A 25,596-nucleotide genomic window follows, 5' to 3' on the forward strand; every position below is an offset into this window, starting at 1 on the left:
GGGAGTTGTAGGCAAAAAACATCTGGAGAGCTACTGTTGGCCACCCCTGACATATGTCCTTTCTCCAGAGAACGCAGGTTATTGTATATATATGGCTCTCCTCTCTTAAATTACTGTTTGTGAGGTAAACACTGTTTGTGAGGTAAATTAAGCTAAAAGTGACTTTCCCACAGTTACCCAGGGAGCTTCATGGCTAACGGACTAAATCCAGGTCTCCCCAGTACTACTCAGAAATTCTAACCACTTCACCACACTGAGTATACAAATAAACAGCAAATATTGTTGATAAGCATTTGCTTTTAATAAATTATACTTAAGGGTAATTAGCATATAAGGAAAGCACATTAATTAAGGAAAGCAAAGTGATTAACACATAAGGAAAGCACTGTACTGCAAAATGGATACACTGCAAATGATTCTTGAATGATATATGTGCATGTGCATATTAAGATAAATTTTAGGTAACGAATGTGTGAGCTTCCCTGGACTCATGAGTTACAGGTAGATATAATAAATACCAGAAAAATCGCACCTTGACTTTGCTGGCCTAATTGTTTTTAATATTTATTCTGTAAGGAAAAAAATGTATTGATTATATTGTTCTGGTAAACAGCTTCTTTGCTACCGCAGCAAGTCTGTGAATGCCTTAAGAGTTTATTATTGTTACAAGAGTGGAAGATTATGCAAAAGCATTCAGTTTTGTAAGTGAAAGCAACAAAAAAAGCAGCTTGAATTTTCAAGGCAACACCCAGCACTGAAGGTGTTTACATGTTAAGTGTTACCTGAAAGCACCTATTTCAGCAATGTTGTTGATTCAAAAGAACACTAGGATTTATGTTTGACAGTGCCCTCCCAAGCAGAGTTCCACCTTCTCTACTGAAGTCAGTGACCTTAAAACCTTAACTTCACTTGTAAATTCTTTTGCCTAACAAAGTACAACTGTATACAAATGAAGACGTTAATTACACCTGGCCAATAGTATCTAAATGCAAAACAGAACAATATAAAATAAATTTAAAAGCCATAGCTATCACTATCATTAAAATCCAGCTCTTTCATTTTTCAATAGCAAATGAACATTACAAAGTTTAAAAGACTATAAAAACTTTTAAAAATAAGTAATAATTAAAGACTAATGAAACTAGAAAGGTCTAGGCTTTGGGAGGCTACCTGTGTAATTGCATTTCTACCATCTTTACCATTCTGTTATTTTACAGCAGATATGTGCAGTGATAAATTGTAAAGAATATTCAGGACTATATGAAAGGAAACCATATATTAGAAAGTAATAACTGAAAATACAAGTATGAATTGGTATTTAAAGTTAGTAAAGTTATAGTATATTGTCCTTTGTGGCTCGCCATACTCTGAAGGGCTGGAATTTGATGGGGCTCCATTGAAGCCCACATTGAGGGTGAAGAGCTTGGGGGTATTCCTGGATGCCTCTCTGACTATGGAGGCCCAGGTTACCACCTCTGCCAGATAGGCCTTTTTCCGTTTCAGGCTGGTCCCATATCTCATCCCCCATGACCTGGCCACAGTGACCCATGCAATGGTCACTTTCAGGCTAGATTATTGTAATTCTCTCTATGTGGGGCTGTCCTTGACCCTCCTTCAGAAACTCTAGGTGGTGCAGAACACTGCTGCACAGATGTTGACATCTTCGCCTATACGGGCACAGATCCTTCCTGGTCTGCGTGAACTGCACTGGCTACCTATTGAGTACCGGATCCATTTCAAGGTGTTGGTACTTACATTTAAAGCCTTATATGGCCAGGGGCCAGCATACCTACAGGACTACCTCTCCTTTTGTGAGCCCCATAGGTCTTTACGGTCAGCAACCCAACAACTTTTGGTGATACCTGGCCCCAGAGACGTCTATCTGGCCTTGACGAGGGCCAGGGCCTTTTTGGCCATGGCCCCTGCCTGGTGCAATGAGCTTCCCCTGGAGATCCAGGCCCTGTGGGATCTGCTTCAGTTCCACAGGGCCTGTTAAACAGGGCTCTTTCGCCAGGCTTTGAGTTGAGGCAGTGGACATCACTTGTTATCAGCCTCCCCCCTTCATTCCATTCCAGTGCTATAAGACTTGCTGAACCTGGACAATAGGCCATGTCTGTGAGGCACAACTTATCATTTTAGTATCTCTGTAATTTTGGATTTTATATATTTTAAATTGGTTTTTTGCTGTTGATTGTTTTTATGATGTAACTCACCCTGAGCCTGTTCTAAGGGAAGGGTGGGCTAAAAATCCAATTAAATAAATTCAGCAAGACAACTTTAACTGGATAGCCACGTGCTACGACAACATATGATTGGAAGGGAGCATGTGCCTCATTCATCACCTTTCTCTGCATGTGCCAGTGATGCTACAACAGTAGGGAAAACATCTTCCCAGAAACCCAGCCAAGGGCATATTGACATGAAGCTTGACACAAACCAAAAAGAGCCAGAGCCTATGGTAGCATCAGCTCCAATGCATGATTTGGGTTAGCCACATCATACTTGTCATAAAAAGGCCTCTGGCCTCAGCCTTTGTCATGATCTCAAACCCTTAATCAGGCTCATGGCCTTGTAAGTGTGTACCTTTGACAGATGGGGAGGGTCTCCTTTAAGCACTGGCTGTATAAACAAGAAGCTTTGACTCCTTTCACCTGTTAGGTTAGAAGAAGAATTGCAGATTTATACCCCGCCCTTCTCCCTGAATCAGAGACTCAGAGCGGCTTACAATCTCCCATATCTTCTCCCCCCACAACAGACAACCTGTGAGGTGGGTGGGGCTGAGAGAGCTCTCACAGCAGCTGCCCTTTCAAGGACAACTCCTGCGATAGCTATGGCTGACCCAAGGCCATTCCAGCAGGTGCAAGTAGAAGAGTGGGGAATCAAACCCTGTTCTCCCAGATAAGAGTCCGCACACTTAACCACTACACCAAACTGGCTCTCTTACTGGTTACACAACATGTACTGCCTGTCTGAATGTCTAGTTAGTGCTTATATTATGTTTTTATTTTAATTTTGCACTGCCTTAATGTTTATTTTAAACTTATGACTGCTTTTTTGTTAAACAATAAAAAGCCTTACTTTGTTACTGGTGCTGATTCTGTGTATTGCCCGCTAGAGCTCTCCAGGGATCTGGTGTCCTTGACCTCAGCTATCTTAATCTGTCTAATCAATCTTCTGGGGGGGGGGGGGGAAGCAGCCTGCATTGGCCTTTGGGCAGGGCTGCTGACTTTCTTCAAAGTAGACCTGGGTGGGGTTCTCCTTTTCTCCCTGACTGGTTTTGTCTGTAAACGGAGTGGTGGCAGACCACAAAGAGAGCTGGGTACTAAACCAGCCAATGTTTCCTGAACCTTTCTGAGAGTTCCACCTCCTCCTTCCCACCTTGAATAGTAGGTGCAGCTGCATAACAATCTCTGGATGAGCTCCACCACCTATTTTTCTATAAAACGACCCCTGTACCTGAGTGATTACAATAAAGTCCCTTGTTGGTTTTGAACTTTCTGTATAACCTCCTGCAGCAGGCTACCTGGCAACAACCTCGCCTGGGCCCAACAGCAGGACTCGCCTGGATGGAGAAAGATGGGACTAGGAGCAGGATGGTGTGGCCGTGGTAGCCTCAGCAACAGGGCCTTCTGTCCCATGGAAGCTTACAAATTATGGAGATAACTAGCCTGGAGAAGAGAACAATGACTCTCTGGACCCAAGTGTTTTAAGGCAGGGTGAGGCTGTGGACAGCATGGAACATAGAAGTGGAGAGTGAAGCTGACCTGTTTATTAAGGAATAGGTAAAGTAAAAAGAGGTTGATCAGGAGAACCAGTGTCAAAAAAGTGAAATCAATCAGGAAAGGATAAGAGATTAATTAGACGAGAAGCTGAAATGTTTAAGCTAGTTTTCTGTACATGTTTCTTAACCTATGAATTGGTGCTAGCATCAGATCTTCACAGGCCTTCTCCAAGTTGTTTTTATTTTATTTTTATTTTTTTTTGGGGGGGGGAGAATTATCTTTAGGGTACTGACATTGGATCCCAGGTTTGTATGATCTATTTTCTATCTATATATTATCTATAGTATTTCTACTCTTGAGAAACATTTAATTTCTCATGACTAATATCATTTTTAAAGACTTCATTCATTGCGAATGTCAATATAATGGACCCTGATGAATTCCTATAGTTACTTTAAAAATATAATTTATTGCAAAAAAAAAAAACCCAGCACAACCTTGACACATTCCTGATTCCCTCTAAAATATTTTTTTTAGATAAGAAGTATTGTTAGGGAGGTTTTTTTACCCACTAAATCAGAATCTAGCAAGTAAAGTACAATGTGCTTGGTACTGTCCTAGAAAGTGAAATTCTGATATCTCAGACCTAGAAAGTTATGTGAGTTATTTGCTTTCTCTTTCCATCGAAGCATACTTGCATTAGATAAAGCTACCTCACACATCTCCTGTAATTCTTCAAGTGAATTTTAATGATAAATATTTTGGGAAGGAATTACATAACATTTAGAAGAGACAGGGCCAATTAACAAACAACCTTTTAACCCAAAGATGCCTGACTGAGGCTCAAACAGGATGAATAATTGTTTATTTTTAATCTCCACTGGGAATGGAGGCAAAAAGACCAGGCACTATGCAGTCTGCTGACTCAAACAAATCATTATGTTTTATTGCAAAGTACTAGACTCTAAACAAATAACAAATAGTGTGGACCAAAGCAGGAGGGAAACATCCTCAGCAGGGTATAATGACACAGAGTCCACCCTGCAAAGCAGCCTTTTCAGCCCTGGCCCCTGCCTGGCGGAATAAGCTCCCCCTGGAGATCCAGGCCCTGTGGGATCTGCTTCAGTTCCACAGGGCCTGTAAAACAGAGTTCTTTCGCCGAGCTTTCAGCTGAGGCAGTGGGCGTCACTTGTTATCGGCCTCCCCCCTCTCCTTCCATACCAGCGCTACAAGATTTGCTGGACCTGGACAACATCTGTGAGGCAGAATGTGCCATCTTAGTCTGTCTAATTTTAGATTTTATATATTTTAAACTGGTCTTTTACTGTTTTTACTGTTGACTGTTTTTATGATGTAACCCACCCTGAGCCTGTTCTATGGAAAGGACAGGCTAAAAATCGAATAAAATAAATAAATAAATGCCAGGGGTGTGTGGCATATGGAAAGAGTTATGCAAACGAGTTGTGCTAATGAGCTCTGGCACCTCTTCTTCTACAAAGTGACCCCTGCTCTCACTCCTTCCCTCATTTTTCTCCCTCCCTTCTGTTCTTTCTCTCGTTCTTTCTCTGTATCTCTGTCTTTCTGTCTTTTTATTTCATTCTGGTTGCAATCACACACACTAAATAATGCACTTTCAATTAGGGTTGCCAGGTCCAATTCAAGAAATATCAGGGGACTTTGGGCATGGGGTCAGGAGACTTTTAAGGTGGAACTGGGAGGCATCGGGGTGGGGCCAGGAGCAACGATGTGACAACAAGCATAACTGAACTGCAAAGGGCGTTCTGACCATCACATTTAAAGGGACCACACACCTTTTAAATGCCTTCCCTCCATTGGAAATAATGAAAGATAGGGGCAACTTTTGGGGGGCTCAGGAAATTGGACCCCCTGGTAGAATCTTTTTGAAAATTGGACACTTTTTTGAAGAGAGGCACCAGATGCTATGCTGCAGATTTGGTGCCCCTACCTGAAGAAAACAACTTCCCTAGAGCCCCAGATACCCACAGATCAATTCTCCACTATACCCCATGGAAATTGGTCTCCATAGGGAATAATGGAGTGCCCAGCAGACATTTCCCTCCCCCCCCACACTTTCTGATGACCCTGAAGCGGGGGGAAGGCTTCCAAACTGGGTGATCCCCTGCCCCCACCTGGGGATTGGCAACCCTACTTTCAATCCACTTCCAGTGAACTTTCCAACTGGATTTTACTGTGTGAACTGGCAAAATCCAGATGGAAAGTGCTTTGAAACTGGATTGAATCTGCATTATTTAACATGTGTGATTGCAGCCTCCCATTTCTCTTTGGCTGTTTCTACACTTGGCAGAAAATCTTATCTGTGCGTATTTAAAAGTAATTGCTTAAATGGCATATCTCTGTCACTTCTGTCTTGCTTTGCAATTTTTAAAATCCTCTACATTCATTTTTTTGAATGGGTAATGAAAACGCTTTCATCCTGGAGTTGCTCTGCAGTTCTTTCATCCTGGAGTTGCTCTGCAGTTCTCAAGAGTACTTTTGAACAGGAGTTTTCCTGAACATGCAGATCTAAGTTTGTAATTGTAGAACTTTCCCTCCAAGTTTTAAAACTCCTCCCCAAGCCCCATCCATTGTTCACTTGCGAGAGCACTGATTCAGGAAGTCACTAGGTACGCTGCTCAGAAGTGCTCTCCTCCAAGAGGGCTTCCCTCACAAGGAAAGCCCAGCTCAGATGAGAATGTGCCCTGCCCGGCTGCTGTCACCTTCAAGGTGAACGCAGCCAGGTAGGGCATCAGCGCGGCTTCTCTGAGCATGACTTGGGGAAGAACGCTTCCGTAGTGCACTGCATGGGCCCGGCCTGGCCAGAGCCTGCCCACCCCTCCTTCCACATCACTGTGCCTGCTCTTCCTATGGGTGGGGGTGCAGCGGCAGGACAGGTGCAGTTGTGGGGGCACAGGACAGGTGCCGGCCTGGGGTGCCCAAGGCCCTAGCACCGGCCCTGCCAGGGTCATGGGCAGGTGAAAGAGGTGGTGGCAAAGGAAGGCAGCCTCCAAGTGGCGGAGAGGTGCCCCAAAATCCCCTTCAGCTGCCTGGGTCCCAGCAATGTGTGCACTGCCACACGGGGGGGGGGGGGGGAGAGGAATTCTTGCCTGAGGCTTCTTTCTTTTCAAATATAGAACTAAAACTCCACAAAAAGTGAGCAGCATAGTTTTAAACGTAGAAGCATTTTGAATGATGCAAGTTTGTAGCAGGTGGATTCAGTGCTCAGTAGATCTGGAGCAAAGCTGAATGGAGAAAGGGCCTTTCACTCTTTTCTCCCAGTTTTCCCCTACCATTCTTTCTCTGTCTCTCTCTTTCTTTCATTCTGTTTGTCTATTTTCCTTCCTTCCCGCTACCTACACATTCATCACCCCCCTCCTGAATATTTTTTCTAGGACCCGTTGTATTTCTTCGTACAATGGGCTTTACTGCTAGTTTGTTATAAATACTTATATACCTGCACTCTTACTGTGCTATCTTAAGTAGACACAAACCTTTTAAGTCCACTGAAGTTCATGGGACAATTCTAGGACAATACATTACAGTAACTTAAAATAATACTATAGTATGTTTGATCCTCATATGGATTCCACTAATAGAAGCTAAAAGCTATAACATGTTTTTTTTAAATCACAAAAATATATCAACACAAACTATTAGCACAAGGCACATCCCACCAATGAGGAGCTGTTCATGCTGGCAAGACATATAATCAGAATACAGTAGTCTTAGCTGAGTAGGGTAGTAGAATACAATTGACTGACAGGACCATGATACCATGGGCTTGATAAACATCTGTTTGCTTATACTGTACATTTTAAAAAAAACTGGAATACTTGGGAACTGATTGTGGGATCTGCATCCAGTCATGAAAAGCTATGTTCTAAAACACAGATATCTGGTTCTCTGCAATCTGCAGACTGTGATTTTTTTAAAAAAGAGCCTAATATATCTCAGAATATGTTCTAGATTACTATGTATCCATTTTATCCTATTTTGACCATCTGTGAATTATACAACTTTTTTTTTTTCAAATCTTGGTTTAACAAGCCAAGTTTCTTGTTTTCAGCCAACTTGTGGCACATGCATATATGATCCCTATCTTATAGGCCAATTAATGTTTAGATCTTTTTGGTGCTTATAAATATGGGTTGGCCTGCAATCTGAAAATGTTGAACCAATCACAAGCCTACAAATGGCAATGAGAACAGAGTGGGAATGAATTGTTTTCTTAAAAAAGAAAGTATTTTCAAGACAGGAAGCCTTTCTAAAGGGAAAGCCTGAGTCAAGAAAAGGCATCTCAGTTCTCTATCCCTTCTTGTACTCTTCTGTGTTTGGTTATACTAGAACTATTGACTGCTGTGATTTGCATAAGCAAAAATATTTAAAACTGACCTCTTCTAGTTGACAGGCTTTGATGACACTCTTGTATCGGAATTCATCGTAGGAAACTCCAAATATGATATTTTCTTTAATTGTTCCAGGCATGATCCACGATACTTGAGGACAAAAGGAAATTCTCCCACTGTGCTTGACTTTACCTTCCAAAGGCTCCAATTCTCCCATGATCAACATCAGCAGAGAAGTCTATTAATTGAAATGGCTAAAATCAATCAACATTATCCAAGGTAATCTTTACAACACCTATAACAGTCTTATCAGCCGTGATTATTTTCCAATTACTACTACATTCAACAAATATGACTGAACCAAAGTTATGCAATTTTAAGTCTTGTGAACAAATATAATCAGGTATTTAGAACTCTCCAAGGGAATCAGAGACCCTTAAAATTGCTTGACTTTGACTGGACTATATGCCCAGTAAATGTTCATAGCACAAAGTCACGATGGATGGATATCATCTAATACCTTATATTCCTAATTGTTACATGCACATAGACTTTTACTTATTAAAGAGACATTAGGTATTGGTTTTAAAATAATATCCTTCTGCCATTTCATACTAATGCCTAAATAATTTCATAATAATTAACCTATAACTCTTCTTACTTCACTTGAGAGGAGATGAATGAAGTGTAACAAAAGCCTCAATCACTTTTAACAATTAAGGATACTTTTATGCATTAGTCTCCTGCTTTGACATATTTATTGCTCCATTGTGTTTTTCCTGTATTAAATCCAAACATATTGTGATCTATAGACTTAGCTTGTTACTGCTGTTTAGTCTCTGCATATATTAAAACAATCTCCATTAAGTTGTATGCCAGTTTGCTGTTCAGCTGTGTAGAGGAATCTGCCTATATATATAGTTTAACATTTTATTTATATAAAAAATAAACTGTTTTCTATTTTAATATATCTGAAGGTGTGCCGGCACATGAAAGCTCATACCTTGTATAAACTTTTATTGGTCTTAAAGCTGCCACTGGTCTCAAAATGTGTTCTATAGCAATCCCACAGTCCTTCTTATTCACTATGGTAATACCACAAGCATCAACATCAGTTGTAGAGTATACAGAATCCTTCCCCAAACAATCAGGTGAGCTATACCTTATGCTTGCTATAATTGGTTCACCCTAAAACAGATGGTTGTTATCCTATAATGCTGAATGCACCTAAGAGAAATACTAAAGAGGGAGCTTGAGGAAGTCTTCCAATATGTGAACTAATTCACCCCCTAATCAGAGATATATGCATATCCCTTTTAGAGTATTTTGGACCTTAGTGGCTTTAATTTCCATATGCCTGACATACAATGTGGAATGAGAAAATGTAAAAGATTTAAAACAAGTGTAATAAATTCCTGAGGTCGTATGAAATAAAGTTAATATCAGTGGAATGCAATTCATACCAATCAGTTTGACAGCAGAGACTGATAGGTGCACAGTGGCACATTCTTTCTAAAACAGGTCAGAATTCATAATGATGGAACACAGAAATGAGAAACCCAGCCCACATATTGGCTTCTTCAGAGCAAACCTTCATGTTCTATGGCCTAGCTAGATACAGGAGATAACTGAATTATAAACTCTGAGATACATGATAGCCAAAGCTATGACTATCTTTGCAGCCTTGAAAAGTGTAATTTATTTGGGCATTTGTTTAATAGATATTATTAACAACTTGGTTCAATATGATATTTCCCTCTGTAAATCTAGGAGAAAGGCACAGCTAGTAATTCATACTCGGTCTTTCAGATACCTACTGATTGCAACTTCCATTCTTGCTCATCATAATTTCAAAATTAAGCAGTAACTCGCAGAAACTGTATGGCATTTATTGGTCATTGAAAACTTGAGTAATGTCAGGAAATATATAGTCAAGAGTACTGTAAATCAATTCTTTACCATGTCCTTTTTTTCCAAGCCAAGAAGATCTTGAGAGATGGTGAAATATTTTTATATAAATCTTTCATTGCCGCCTCCCAACAAAGATGCTATCAGGGACTCTAGTGACACAGCTGGGAACTTTTGAAGCAGCGGTTGAGCTCTAGATTGATGAGCTAAACAGGGAGGTTAATGTCTTGAAAGCTCAAGAGCAGTGGAAACAGTGTGTATATTACATCTTTCATATGGAATCGCTGCTTTTAGTTACGATAAAAAAGTGTTGGGTGCTACATCCTCAAATTTGGTTCCAGGAAAGCATACCTCTGGCCATGTCATGAGCAACTACTACTGAATTTCAGATTCTATTGGAAGAGTTTTGGTTTGGTTGGTTCCATATAGGGATTAATTCATTTTGATCTTGTTGTTGGCTCTCAAGTTTGCGTGGGACAGGGAGCAAGCAGGGGATACACAGCCCTGTTCCGGAGATGCCAATGCAGAATCTGGGATAAAGAGCCGCCATGAGAAGCCCCACACAGAAGGGAGGCAACTGCTAAATGCGGAATCGGATCTTGTCCCATGCAGACAGCATTATGAATATAGATCTCTAAACAAAACTTTAAGAAATATTGGGAGCTCTGGATTTTCTTTTTCGCTTTCACTGTCCACCACAATTCCCTTATTTCAACATCTGTATTATGGCCCCATGTAAAACATTTCACACACATACACACAAATACCATGCTCCAATCACTTTACATTTAGAAATGTACAGGTGGGAGCTGGCAAAGACTTCCCCTCCCCCACTATTTCCTCTTTTTCTCTCCTGAAAGCCCCCATAGCCACTCCCCTTTTCCTGCTTCCTTCTCCTCATCCAACAGCCATCCTACATTTTATCTGCTCCTCCATCTTCAGCTTTCCCCTCCCCTCCCCAGTGTCTGTACCTAGGAAAACTATGGCACATGGTAGGGAACCCTCAAGGATTTGTGAGGGGGCACCTCTCTTTCCCCTATATCCCCTTCCCCACACTATTTTGTCTTGCCCTCCACCTAGCAACCCTGATTTCCTCTCCCTACTTCATGTCTCATTCTTTCCTTCTCTGCCATTCATCCTTACCTTTTCTCTGCCTCCCAACTTCAGCTGCATTTATTATTTACTTCATTTATACCTCACCTTTCCCCGCAATGTGGAACAAAGCAGCATCCAATATTCACCTCCCCTCCATTTTAATCTTCACAACAACCCTGTGAGGTAGGTTGGACTGAAAGCATGCGACTAACCTAATATCACCCATTGAGCTCCCACAGGAAGATGGCTATTCAAACTTGGGTATCTCAAACCCTACTCTCAAGCTCTAACCACTACACCACACAGGCTTTCATAGGTTAGCTGCTGTTGAACAGTAGCAAGTATCAAGGCCTAGTTGAGTCATGCAAATTGTGTGGTATCAAGTCACTCAGTGGTTGCTATGGTTGCCAACCTCTATCTATCTATCTATCTATCTATCTATCTATCTATCTATCTATCTATCTATCTATCTATCTATCTATATATATTTCGATTTATATCCCACCCTTCCCACCCAAGTGGCTCAGGGCGGCTTACAGCATATAAAATCTAACATAGGTTTAGCTTTAAAACATCAATTAGCAACAGTTTAAAACAGTAAGTTAATAAAACATAAAACCAGCGGTCTATCAAAATGCACCCTACCACCATCCAAAATTCCCAGTGTCGGTTAGTTGTAAGCCAGCCGGAAGAGGACTGTCTTGCAGGCCCTGCGGAACTGCCCAAGGTCCCGCAGGGCCCTCACCTTTTCCGGCAGCTGGTTCCACCAGTAAGGCGCCGTTACCAAGAAGGCCCGATCCCTGGTAGATTTCAAACGGGCCTCCTTTGGCCCGGGGATTACAAGCAGGTTTTGAGAACCCAATCTCAGTACTCTCTGGGGAACATGTGGGGAGAGACGGTCCCTAAGGTAGGCAGGTCCTAGGCCATATAGGGCTTTAAAGGTAATGACCAGCACCTTGTACCGGACTCGGTATATTATTGGATCTCTAGATGGGACCTAGAGATCTCCCAGAATTACAACTGATCTCAAGACAACAGAGATTTGTCAATCGTTGCTTTGGAGAATGGACTGTATGGCATTATATCTGGCTGAGGTCCCTCCCAGACCCTGCCCTTCTCAGACTTCAACCCATAATCTCCAGGAATTTCCCAGCCTGCAGCTAACAGCCCTAGCTAGGCCTGGCCCCAAGGCCAAAACAGTCCTGGAAAGGACCACACCCCTCCCCCTGCCTTTTACTCATTGAAATCCATGGAGGGAATCTGCTTCTTAAAGCTATAGACATTTCTTATCATTTGCGTGTTTAAAAAAAAAATACTCAAATGTAAATATTTTCTTTTAGACTTCAGATTTTTCTATAAACTTGGGCCTTCTTTCAGGTCTGTAGAAAGATCTGTCTTGCCCATCCACAGCTCTGATCACCAGATTTAAGTATCCTCAGATTTGGCCAACATCACTATCCTCTAGTAATAAAACCCATGTTGTGGTGGCAAAATGGAGCAACCTGATTTGTTGGGACTGGGTGAGCCTGTGGGGCATCAACTATTGCCTCATCACATGTCTGTCACCCCATCTGGCTTTGCATCGGCTAACTCCACTCTCCCCCACCAACTGCAGGCCCAGGAATGTTGAACAAACTGCCAAAAGCAGTCTTATCACAGAGACAGTCACGTCTGACTCCTTTTTACTAACTCTTCTGCCAAATTAACTACTGGAAATTGTTTTTAATTAACTGGATTGTTAATCTAATTATTAGTTAAAGCGGTTATGTTGATTTAGTCAGGAGAATTTGGATTTAATGTTAGGAGCCTAAATTGTTATAAGTATTGGTACTTATAAGTATTATTTACTTTATAATTACTAATTGACAAGTAATTAATTGGATGGGTAGAATAACTTAGGGGTGTTGTGATTATCCAAATTGATTTTAGCTTAATTAATTAGTGGTAGGGACCAAATCAGGTTGTTTTTTTTTAATTAAAATTAGGCTAGATAGGTTAGGAGCAGATATAAGACATAAATATTAGAATAGGAAGCATAGGATAGGTGTAAGAGGACATTATCACAGTGGGATTGATCTGAGGCTATGGCGAAGACCAGCCAATGTTGATGTTCGGTCAGGGGATCCCAGTGCTCCTGGGGTGGGGAAAGTATAACGGTGGGAATAGGCAAAAATTGAAGGGAAGGAGACAGATATGGAAATACTCACTCTCCTTCCAGCCTATGTCCCATACTGATGGTAGCAGGTAGTGGGGCCAAGAGAAATTACTTGCCTCTGTCCCTGGTGTTGTGCAATGCCAGGTCCATTAATAATAAGACCACAGTCCTACGAGACTTCCTGCAGGAGCAGGCAATGGACCTGGCTTGCGTGACTGAGACCTGAGTGCAAGATGGAGAGATAGTAGCCCTCTCTCAAATGGCACCACTTGGGTACTCAGTCCTTCACCAGCCATGGACTAGAGGGTGGGAGAGAGGGTGGCACTACTTATATGGGAGGCTTAATCCTTCCGGGCACTCCCATCCCCAATGATCACCGGCATAGAGTGTGCTGGCCTCTTATGGGATGTGGGAGAGAGACTGGCTATCTGGCTGGTGTACTGTCCACCTAACGCACCAGCCAGTGCCTTATCGTTCCTGATGGAAGCCATAGCAGGCTGGGCATTTGAGTACCCATGGCTTTTGGTCCTGGGTGATTTCAATGTCCATGCCGATGACGCGAACTCCTTACAGGTGACGGACCTGGTGTCATCCGTGGTAACACTGGGACTCTCCCAGTATGTAACAACTACCACACATCAGGCCAGGCACATGCTGGATTTGATCTTTGTGGCAGGAGTTACGGTGGACCAGATTACTGCCAAGGCAGTGCCATGGTCATACCACTATGCCCTGAAGGACCGTATGGTTGTGCCATGACAACCCTGTTTTGGTGGTGAGCATATTTTGGCTCACCTGCAAAGCCAGATGGACCCTATGTGGCTTCAAATGGCTCTGCGGGATCCTTGCCCCCTGATGACTTGCTGGATGACCTAGCGGAGATGCTGCATCATCAACTCTCCGCAGCCATCAACGAGACATCCTCTTCGCTGCCATTCATGGCTTGCACCATGGTATACCCTGGAATTGCGGCTGATGAAATGGCAACTTAGATGGCTAGAGAGGCGATGGTGGCGTGCCCACAATGAAGCAACAAGAACATCTTATAGACTGTTTATGAAGTCCTATGAGATGGCAGTCAAGGCTGCAAAGAAGGCTTACTTTGCAACACAGATTGTGTCTGCAAATTCTCACCCAGCCCAATTATTTAGCACAATTTGGACTCTTACAAACTTGCCACAAAGCAAACCAAACAATAAGGAATTGGAAATTGGCTGTGAGGCTATTCCACATTTTTTCGTAGATAAGGTCCTGTTGCTCTACTGTGACCTCCCTGCCAACTTTGATACAGGAAGCAAACCCGAGGCCCTGAGTGCGTCTGCTGGTTCGATCCTGGGTCATTTCATTCCACTCAGCTTAGAGGAAGTCGACAAGGTCCTTTGTACTGTACGTCCCACTACCTACGATCTGGACCCGTGTCCGTCCTGGTTGATACATGCTTGCCAGATGGAATTGCGAGCCCCATTGAGGTGATTATCAACAGTTCCTTGATTGAAGGACCCTTTCCCATGCCCCTTAAGGAGGTGGTGGTACGCCCTCTCCTCAAAAAACCATCTTTGGACCCAGCTGTATTGGCAAATTGCCAGCAGGTGCCAAACCTGCCATTTTTGGTAAAGTTATTGAGAGGGCAGTGGCAGTACAGTTACAGGGATTTTTGGATGATGCTTCTGTCTTAAACCCATTTCAGTCTGGCTTCCGTCCAGGCCATGGGACGGAGATAGTACTGGTTGCCCACATAGATGATCTCTTGAGACATCTGTATCAGGGCAGCTCGGCAGTGCTGCTGTTATTAGATCTGTTGGCTGCATTTGACACAGTCGACCACCAGTTCCTGTCCCACTGCCTCACTGACATGGGGATTCAGGGGTCTGCCCTTCAATTTTGCCCTCCCCAAAAACATCAGGGCTTTGCAGGACCTGCCACAGTTCCGCAGGACCTGCAAGACCGAATTCAACTGTTATTGGGGAGGTGACTATTATTCCACGTCACCAACAATCTCACTGAACTAACATAATGGAAATCAGAAACTTGCCATCTTGGACTTTTAATGAATGTATTGATAATTTTAATATGCATGGAAATGTTTTTATTACATATTTTAATATTTAATATTTTATGTTTGTTTGTAACTTTTGTTAGCTGCCCTGAACCCATCAGGGGAGGGCGGGATATAAATCTGATAAAATAAAAATAAAATAAATAGCCCATTCTTCTCTGTGTCCTCTTTGTCAATTGGCCTCAGAAAAGGCTGCAGAGTTACTGCAGCCTCACAAAAGGCCTCCCAGAGCACACAGCCCCCAAAAGCCATGGAAATAGCCAGGGAGGCCAGGCCCCACTGGGAGTGTGTTCTTAGAGGCCATGGCTGTTGCCTAGCCTGGGAAGTGCTAGCCAGAGGCTGTTGCTAGGCAACCCAGGCTTCTTTTGTCAGTAAAGGGAGAGGCCTCAGGTGAATAGAATGCCATACAGTCCATCCTCCAAAGCAGTTATTTTCTTCAGGACAGGAAGAGAGATTTGTTGTCTGGAGTTCAGTTGTGATCCTAGGATCACAGGATCCACACTGACTGCTTGCTACTGTTCAGCAGCAGTCCACCTATGACAATCAGTGTGGCATAGGAGTTGGGGCTTCAAAGCAGGGTCTGCGAGACCCAGGTACTTGCTGTGGAAGCTGACTGAGTGATTTCAGACCAGTCACATGCTTTCAGCCATACCTACTTCACAGGGTTGTTGTGCAGATCAAAGGGGGGAGAAGAAAATAATGTAAGCTACTTTGGTTCCCCCCCCCCTCCCGGTGGAGAAAGACTGTCCTTTTCCTATGTTGGGAGGGAAAAGGTGACGGAAAGTTGAAGTGAAGGAGATAGGGTTGCCAACTCCAGGTCAGGAAATTCCTGGAGATTTAAGGGATGGCCTGGAGAGGGTGGGGTTTGAAGAGGGGTGGAACCTCAGACAGGTACAATACCATTTACTCCTGGGGAACCACTGTTGCCAATCTCCAGGTAAGAGCTAGAGATCACTCAGAATTACAACTGCTCTCCAGAGGGCAGAGATCAGCTCCTTTTGAGGTGGGGGGAATGAATGCCTTCACTTGGGTGGGTAGGAAGACAGCAAAGGTGGGGGGGCACTCACCCAAAGCCTCTTTCCAGACCCAGTTGTATTTTTCTTCACAGCAGGCCTTATTACTCGTTAGAATATAAGATCTGTGGCTGGAACTAAATACATCAGTTACATGACCTCACCACATCTAGTAATACAAAGTACATGACATGATGATGATTGTAGCCACACATAGTATTGTGCTATCATCGCATTAAAGCAATAATTTTGCAACTCTATCATCTTGTCTGCACATGGAAAAGCCAGTTGGAAATGATAGATATAGTATAACTGTAATGCAATATCCAGTGAGCCATGAATGCAGCCATGGCCACTGTTGTGATTTTTCCCATGGTATCTATGTTACGCATTTCTCCAGTCTCCTTCACTTCACTTCACTTGGAGAGGCAGAACAACTATCAAGGTAATAATATCATGTCACCATGGCTTGTGTTTCTAGACATTAGTGGGGGAAAGGCAGACAGTACATAAGGCAGCTCCTGTCTTTGAAAACTGTGTGGCCTATCTTTTTGAAGGTAAAAAGAACATCAGTTAATATCTCAGTAGCACAAAACATTTTGCTGCACGATAGCATTGTATATGTTAACAATCTAGCATCTGTTTGACTACCTTGCCTGCTCCAGTAGAACCAGCCACAGCTAATAGCTCTCCCTTTTCAATTTTGAAGTTGATATCCTTAAGGACAGGAGTAAAATGAAGCGGGAAGTTACTGAAGAAGAGACCATCATCGCTACTGGATACACTTGTATTATGATGCTCTTGTTTTGCTTTTGTAAACAGCTCTCCTGTCCCCTACAAAACAAAACATCAAAAATTAAACAGCTACAGTAGCCCTACTATCTACATTACTACGAAATGCCAGAGAGCAACATATGCAATTTCTTCTAGCAACTGTTTTCATATTCATGTACCCATATAATTAACACATTTAACATAATTGCACAACACACTTTTGTTGTTTGTTTTTACTTTTCTACGATTGACTTTGTTTTGAACGCTAATAATTTGAGATGGATTCTAGTTTACAGTTAATGTATGTTCATCAAGAGATGTCTACGTGTTCCTACTACAAACACTTCTCAGTTACATAAAGTGCAATTAGATAAAGCGAGTTTCTATATGTTAGGGGTAGGATACATTGTACATCATATTTGCAGGGCTGGGTCTGACACTAGGCAAACTAGAGGATTGCTTTAAGGTGCTGGTCTTCTGGGGGTGTCAAATTGAGCACCCCCAATGTGACTTGGTGACATTATCAGTGCGGGTGAGGGGGGCACTAGACGTTAGCTTTGCTTAGGGTGCCAGACAGTCTAAGGCTGGTCCTGCATATTTTCTAACTATGTATTTGCATAATTGTACTCCAGTTTAATTATTTGTTTGTACACTATGCAAAAACAACATGCTGATAATACAAGAGAGTATGTTACCAATTTATGAGTTTAACTTTTGAACAAGCAGTGTGATGTTGGCTTTATTTAATCTGCTGAGTTTAATGGGATTATTTAGCATGAAGTAGTATTCAGTTAGATCTGTATCAAGTCTTTATATAGATACTAGTATTTATATAATCAGTGAGTGACATGATCACCAGTCAATGCAAGCATGTGCTGCTGGGCTTGAATTTTGTTTTCCTACTTCAGACTGACATGGCTGCCCACCTGAAATTATCTTCATGTAGGTATATCTATTACCCAATGACAACTCAGACCCTATGACAGTCTATTGTAAATGAGTAATATCTTTAATTTCTAAACAGTCTTTGCAGGGTTGAAATGCTCCATTTAAATTTTCTGATGGAACTTTTGATAAAGGCTTTCTACTTCTGCTACTGGCACAAAGTAGCAGAAGTAATAAGAGTCATTTAAGAGTCATACAGAGACTAGGCTTCCCAACCCTCCCGCTCTGGCGGGAGTCTCCTGGGTTTGCAGCCTCATCTCCCGGTCTTCAAGAAGTGGGAAGAGGGGGTGGAGGGGGGGAGAACATACCTGTAGGCTTCATTATAGAGCTCCTGAGCCGTTTGTAAAATGTCTGCTCCTTTAAGGCTGGGCAGGGAGCAGGAAGGGCTTGGGAGAACAGCCCCGCCCTTTCTTTTGCTTTCGCTTTCACAAGAGTTCTCCGGAAGAAGATCTGGTAAGTGTGTGTGTGTGAGAGAGAGGGAGGGGGCAGGGGATTCCCTGGTTTGGAGGCCCTCCCCCCTTTTAGAAAGCGTGGGCGGGGGGAGGGAAATGTCTACTGGGCATTCTATTATTCCCTATGGAGAACGATTCCCATAGGGAATAATAGGGAATTCATCCATTGGTATTGGGGGCTCTGGGGGGGCTATTTTTTGAGGTAGAGGCACCAAATTTTTAGTATAACATCTAGTGCCTCTCCCCAAAATACCCCCCAAGTTTCAAAACGATTGGACCAGAGGGTCCAATTCTATGAGCCCCAAAAGATGGTGCCCCTATACTTCATTATTTCCTATGGAAGAAAGGAATTTTAAAAGGTGTGCTGTCCCTTTAAATGTGATGGCCAGAACTCCCTTGGAGTTCAATTATGCTTGTCACATCCTTGTTCTTGGCTCCACCCCCAATGTCTCCTGGCTCCACCCCCAAAGTCTCCTGGCTCCGCCCCCAATGTCCCCAGATTTTTCTTTAATTGGACTTGGCAACCCTAACAGAGACACAGGAATGCATTGTGTACAAACAACTGGAATGACATTTAGAAAAAAAGTTTGATTTAGACTGAATATTAATTTGGTATATTTGCAGGGGATATATGGGAGGCTGGTTATTATACTTTCTAAAGTATTTTAATTTACATTTACTGTTTATTCTATTAAAATGGTTCCTTGACCTGAAACACATTCAAGTATGCATTAATAAAAAGGTAAAGGTAGTCCCCTGTGCAAGCATCAGTCGTTTCCGACTCTGGGGTGACATCGCATCACGCCGTTTTCACAGCAGACTTTTTATGGGGTGGTTTGCCATTGCCTTCCCCAGTCATCTACGCTTTCCCCCCAGCAAGTGGGGACTCATTTTACCGACCTCGGAAGGATGGAAGGCTGAGTCAACCTTGAGCCAGCTACCTGAACCCAGCTTCCGCCAGGATCAAACTCAGGTTGTAAGCAGAGAGCTTGGACTGCAGTACTGCAGCTTTACCACTCTGTGCCACGGGGCTCCTTTAATACAGCACACATAATAAAAACCTGGGTTTTTACCCTGTAATACTCTGCATTTTAGACAATTGTACAGTTAAATTGACTGAGTGGAGTTTGTTGGGTAGCAATAAAATTAAGAAATGGAAACCACAGGTGCTTCAGTCTCCTCTGGGATAACTTACTTTCATCTTAAAGGAATTATTTGCTATTAGTTGATACAAACTTCCCAGAACTACTTCCTCACCCTCAAAGACAGTTGCTTCTATAAAAAGATATGAATCCCACAAAGCCTAAAGCCTTTTTCAGACATTACATCCCTGCATGGCAGGAACTCAGCAACCATGTATACTGGGAATGCACAGTACATAAGAACATAAGAGAAGCCATGCTGGATCAGGCCAACGGCCCATCAAGTCCAACACTCTGTGTCACACAGTGGCAAAAATGTTATATACACACATACACTGTGGCTAATAGCCACTGATGGACCTGTGCTCCATATTTTTATCTAAACCCCTCTTGAAGGTGGCTATACTTGTGGCCGCCACCACCTCCTGTGGCAGTGAATTCCACATGTTAATCACCCTTGATGGTCCCTTGATGGTCCCAGTGTGTGTAGCTGCCACATTGTCTATGCAGGTGTGACTGACATATTTTGCACTGGAAAGTCCGGTAGTCATTTCACACTCACTGAAGCTGTTAATGCATGTGTGCAAGTAAAATACAGGAGCATGCTACCCTATTTAAACAACATGACAATCATGCATATTCTAGGATTGTTAATCTGCTGGTACACATGCATGCAATATCTGAAAAAGACTTAAGAACTACATGTAAGTGATCAAGATTTCCCAGTTAAATGTTGTATAATACACTATGCCAACATGACTTTAAAGACTATTTAAACTGCCAACATTGCAAAAAAAAAAAAAAAAAAAAGGATGGGGGAGATTAAATTATCTTGTACACTGATTGTGTTTCCTACAAATCAGTGGATTCTGGCACATTAGTGGAAATTAGGGTTGCCAGGTCTCCTGCTATGGTGGGAGACTGCTGGTTGGCAAACCCCACTTCCTGCCACCACATTTGGCTGGTTGGAAAAAAAACAACTTTAAAAATCACTGGCTCAATGGCATGATGTCAGTGCCAAGTAAAACCTGGAAGTGATGCCACACTGGAAACATCACAATGCCAACTCTATGGTATGATATCACTTCTGGATTTTCCCTGGAAGTGATGTCATACTGTCATGCCAACAGCATCCCAACCCCACCCCAATATCCCAGCCTGCCTGTCTTTGAAGGATACTGGGCTGTGAGCACAGTTGAACTCAGCACTACAAGCAAGTTGCTTTCATCCCTATAGAGGTGGAAGGGCTTTTCTTCCCTTTTTAAGGTCTGTGGATATTAGTACATTAGTCCTTATGCCTTATTCTGAGTCCCTGAAAGATCAATGGATCCATAATAACCTGACTCCACACACAAGACAGCCTTATTGGCATATATAAGAATATAAGATAGAGGGTCGGCTAGGTTGCATATTAAAAAAATACATAATCCATACAGAAAAAATAAGGATTACAAAATAAAAACAAAGTAGCAACATAGTAAAACCTGATACATAGTCCTACTTATCAGGACAAGTAACCATAGCTCTATAAAGAAAACTTTGCTACTAATTCTGTTATTTCCGGATCAGAATTATCAAGCAAGAAAAGCACCTTAAAATCATCAGAGGTCTCTAAAATTTGGGCCAATATGGGGTATAAAAGATCCCGGTGGGACGCCAAAAAGAGGACATTGGAGAAGAACATGGGCAACAGTCTCAACACAATCCATTTTACTGGGACAGCACCTACTTGAATAGGGAGTCCCCCTTGGAATCTGCCAAATAAAACGGAAGGGCATTGAATCTGGCCAAGGAAAAGGCTCTGCGCAGATTTGGAGCTAGAAGTTGGTAGAGGTAGGGGAGAACAGGTTCTGTTGGCAAGACCATAAAGTGTTGGTAGCTCTGAGTTCAGTAGACTAGATTTTATTTCTAAAAAATCTTTGGACTCAGAAAGCAAGGATAAGGGTTCTAAAGATAGATTCAGGGAACCTATTTTAGCTTTAATGTAAGATAGACAGCTAGAATTATTAGATTCAGAAAGTAGCTGGTACAGAAAAATAAGTGGATCAGAGTTGAAGTGGAGTCGTAACCAGAATTTAATAGTGTGAACCCATGCCTTAGTAGCCAACAAATTCTGACCGCATTCCAAACATAAAACAGCATAATGAACACATATAGGTACCCCCATGATCTTTCACAAAAAGGTAGAGTGGACATGTTCAACTGAAATGTCAACTGCATCAATCCAGAGAGGTACCCCATACAATAATTGTGCTCGAGTTTTAGCATTAAAGGCCTTAAGTGCTGCTGGCACATAATGATTACCTCATAATGGATACCAGTCAAGGCCTGCCAATCTTTTTTCATTCCCAAGGAGGAGGGACAAGAAGAAAAAAATGGACCAGTGAGGGACTCCCTTAGATGAAGAAACGCGATGACTAGCAAAGCCCAATTGAAGTAGCAGACTGTTTCTTTAAACTACACCTTTCTCCCCTTCTCTCCCATTCAGAATTGGACCTCTGCATCAGAATTAATCCAGTGTGGTTTTTATACACGGCCATTTCACTGGAGACATTTAGACCAACTCCTTATAATCCAGGAGGGAGCCATTTTCTGTTAGTAAGAGGGAAAAGCCTGGAGATGAAGACTCACAAAGGCATGTTTCTCACAATGAAAACTTGCTGCAGCTGCACGATGAACGGGAAAGCTTCTCTCTTGGTGTGAGGGGAGAAAATATTATAATCCTAATATTTCTCTGGTCTGAGAAGTTTAAAAAGAAGGATTATGGGAGGTAGAATTGCCAATCCTCAATTAGGGGCGGGGGATCCCCTGGCTTGGAGGCCCTTCCCCCACATCAGGGCTATTAGAAAGCAGGTGTTTGGAATGTCTGCTAGGCACTCAATTATACTCTATGGAGACCAGTCTACATAGAATATAATGGAGAATCGATCCATGGGTCCTGAGGGGGGGGGGTGTTTTTTGAGATAGGTGCACCAAATTTTCAGCATAGCATCTGGTGCCTCTCCTAAAAAAACCCTCCCAGATTTCAAAAAGTTTAGACCAGGGGGTCCAGAGGGAAGAAATTTAAAAGGAGTGTGATCCCTTTAAATGTGGTTACCAGAACTCCCTTTGGAGTTCAATCGTGCTTGTCACAACCTTGCTCCTGGCTCCACCCCCAAAGTCCCCAGATATTTCCTGATCCTGAATCAGACCTGACGACCCTGGAGGTAACCTTGTAAGGAAAAATGCTGGAGTTTCTCCCCACCCCCAATTGCTATCTCATATGTGCTTGCTTCCTAATGAACACAGGGCTGGAGAAAATGGCTGCTTTGAAAGGTGGATTCTATGGCATTCTAACATGCTGAGGCCACTCCCCTTCCCATATCCCAACCTCTCTTAGATCCACCCCCAAAGTCTCCAGGTATTTTCCAACCCAGACCTGGCAACCCTATTCTATATGCATACACCATTAAATTTAATGCACTCAATCATTTGATACCAATGCTTCTGAAAAATGTTACCTCCCAAAAAGGAAGCTGCTATAATTCCCAAAAGTCTCCTTTCTGAAACCAGGAGTCCTTAGTCTGATGTGGGCAGGTTGTATGACATTAATTAGGTGGGGAGGGCATGCATTTGTCTTCTCCATGTGGCCAAAGGCCTCTTTTCTTCATCTTGCTTTACAATATGGAAAAGTTCTTGATTTGGAGTGCTGATAAAATTGAGGTCTGCAGTGCTAATTGCCTTCTTTGTCTCTTCAAACTTACTCTTCTGCAGGGCTTTTTTTGTAGAAAAAGCCCAGCAGGAGCTCATTTGCATATAAGGCCGCACCCCCTGATGTCAGCATTGTTTCACACAGGGCTTTTTTGTAGAAAAAGCCCAGCAGGAACTAATTTGCATACTAGGCCACACCTCCTGGTGCCAAGCCAGCCGGAACTGCATTCCTGCTCAAAAAAAAAGAAGCTCTGCTCTTCTGACTAATCTGCTGAGCAGTGAGTTTTAGTATAACAGGGCATATGAGAGGATTTCCTTCCTGTTGTAGAGGGAGAGGATGGGTTAAGTTGACACCTGCATAGAGATTGGTGTTACGCTTTTCTACAATTGGACAAATGTTTCTGGAATGTCTTCTAAATATTGTTCATCTTCTGCAAGGGAAGAGAATAGGAGGAAATGAGAATTAGTTGGTTCTGCCTATGGCTAATTCTGGCTTTGCCTTGCCTACCACTGATAGGTTGTTCTCTGCCCCTCAATGAGTAGCAACGACCACTGACGAACTGGTAAAATCCTGAAGAATCAGAGGTAAAATACTGAAGAACCATGTCCCTCCTTTCTGTCCTTATACTACAGGTAACTTTTAGCCTTTGTCTTTGCCTGTATTGTGTACTGGGCTGTCATCACCTGTACTTTTAGTGCCTATGTGAGACAAAAGGATTTAGCATGTAAATTTTCATCTATCTTGAAAATGAACCGTTAGAAACAGTTCATTTGTTGAACAGTGGCTTGTTATGGAGCTCTGCAGAGTAATAAAATTGGTAATTTCTATATGCCTAACTATGGGAAACTATAGGAGTCAAGTTGCACCTTTATGACCAACTTAATTTTATTCAGAATGTAAGCTTTCGTGTGCTCTTTAAGCACACTTCATCAAACGAGGAATCCGGTATAGTGAGCAAAGCCACTCATAGCTGGTAGTCAGTGGCTCAGAATGAAAACTGGTACAAATTTAAGATCCACTGACAGTAGTAAAATTATCTGGTAGGGAGTGGTTTAGAATGCAAAATGGTACTTCAGACCAACATGGCTGACTACTTGGTTCTATGGGATACTATCACACTATACAACCAAGAATGAAGACAAATCAAGTAAGATTACGCTATTACCTCATCCCAGAAAGCTGTCACATTATCCAGTTCAAGCCCTGTAGTTGTTAAATTATATTCCAGTGTTTTATATTCTTCTTTTTGCAAGAAATCCTGTAAATTCAATCACAGTAGGCTTTATAAACACACATTTAGCACAATATTTTGAACTCTGGCCACAAATATTTTTAATACATTTTTAAAATTGGCCCTGGTTAATCTCAGGGATTTTAACGCAAAGAATTTTTAATGGATACCAGTGAAAAAGCATCTTGAAAAATAGCTTTCTCTCAGATACAGTAAATGCTGCCATTTTCATATGGGAGCAATTTCAGACAAAGGCTTCTTATATGACAGTGAGGTACAAAGTAATCAAACCTATCTTATTCCCAAGCACGTACGAAAGAGTGCTAACACAGCCTTTTCCAATTTTCCTTTACACATGATTATTAAAAACTACAATCAAAAAAATTAAAGCTTCCAAACCTGATAACCAATCAAAATGTTCAGAAGCTGATAACACTACAATCATTTTGTCTGATTTCACTACATCCAAATTCCACTTGTTTGCATAGAAGTTTCTTTATATCAGACATCGGCCCTGAGTATAAAGCTTGCAGGTAAGAAAAACAGTACTAGACTAGAAAAGTCCTATTTGAATTCCTGCATTCCAGGAAGGTTGATGTAGAAGTTCATGAGGGCTGTACTACCCTCTACCTGGCACATTTGTATCAAGTTTAAGGTATGGTTACATTTTTTTTCCCAACAAACTACCTTAAGCATGTATAGACATGTTTGTGGTAATAAATACTTAAAACTTGATGGTCAGCCTGTAAATGTTTAGGATCTGGTATACTGGCAAAGCAAAACTGGAAAGAGATTATGGTAAGCCACAAAGTATTTCACGTTCGTCTTTCTCTTCCTTGTATCACACCATATCAAAATATTAATTACTATCTGCTTAAGGGATACTTCTTACATTTTTCTCGAGGTACTCTCAGGGTGTGCTTGCAGTGTCGCTATGGCATAATTCACACTGAAACAAAACTTCCCAGTGACTGTAGTAGATTTGCAATGCAACTCTATATAGTTATTCCTGTTTAAGGCATTGACCTCAGTGCACTGAGACTGGAGT

General features: G+C 42.2%; 1 protein-coding gene across 1 annotated transcript in view; it reads right to left on the minus strand.

The window, feature by feature from the left end:
- The window catches only part of CFTR (CF transmembrane conductance regulator), a 138,877-nt gene that overhangs the window by 58,538 nt on the left and 54,743 nt on the right, over positions 1-25,596 (minus strand). Inside the window, exons 9-11 of the mRNA XM_060244846.1 lie at positions 24,483-24,575; positions 16,965-17,147; positions 8,133-8,324 (exon numbers count right to left, since the gene is read on the minus strand). Coding sequence (XP_060100829.1) covers positions 8,133-8,324; positions 16,965-17,147; positions 24,483-24,575 — 468 coding nt within the window. The remainder of the gene's footprint in view (positions 1-8,132; positions 8,325-16,964; positions 17,148-24,482; positions 24,576-25,596) is intronic.

This window comes from Heteronotia binoei, chromosome 8 (genome assembly GCF_032191835.1).
Source record: "Heteronotia binoei isolate CCM8104 ecotype False Entrance Well chromosome 8, APGP_CSIRO_Hbin_v1, whole genome shotgun sequence".
Taxonomy (NCBI): Eukaryota; Metazoa; Chordata; class Lepidosauria; order Squamata; family Gekkonidae; genus Heteronotia; species Heteronotia binoei.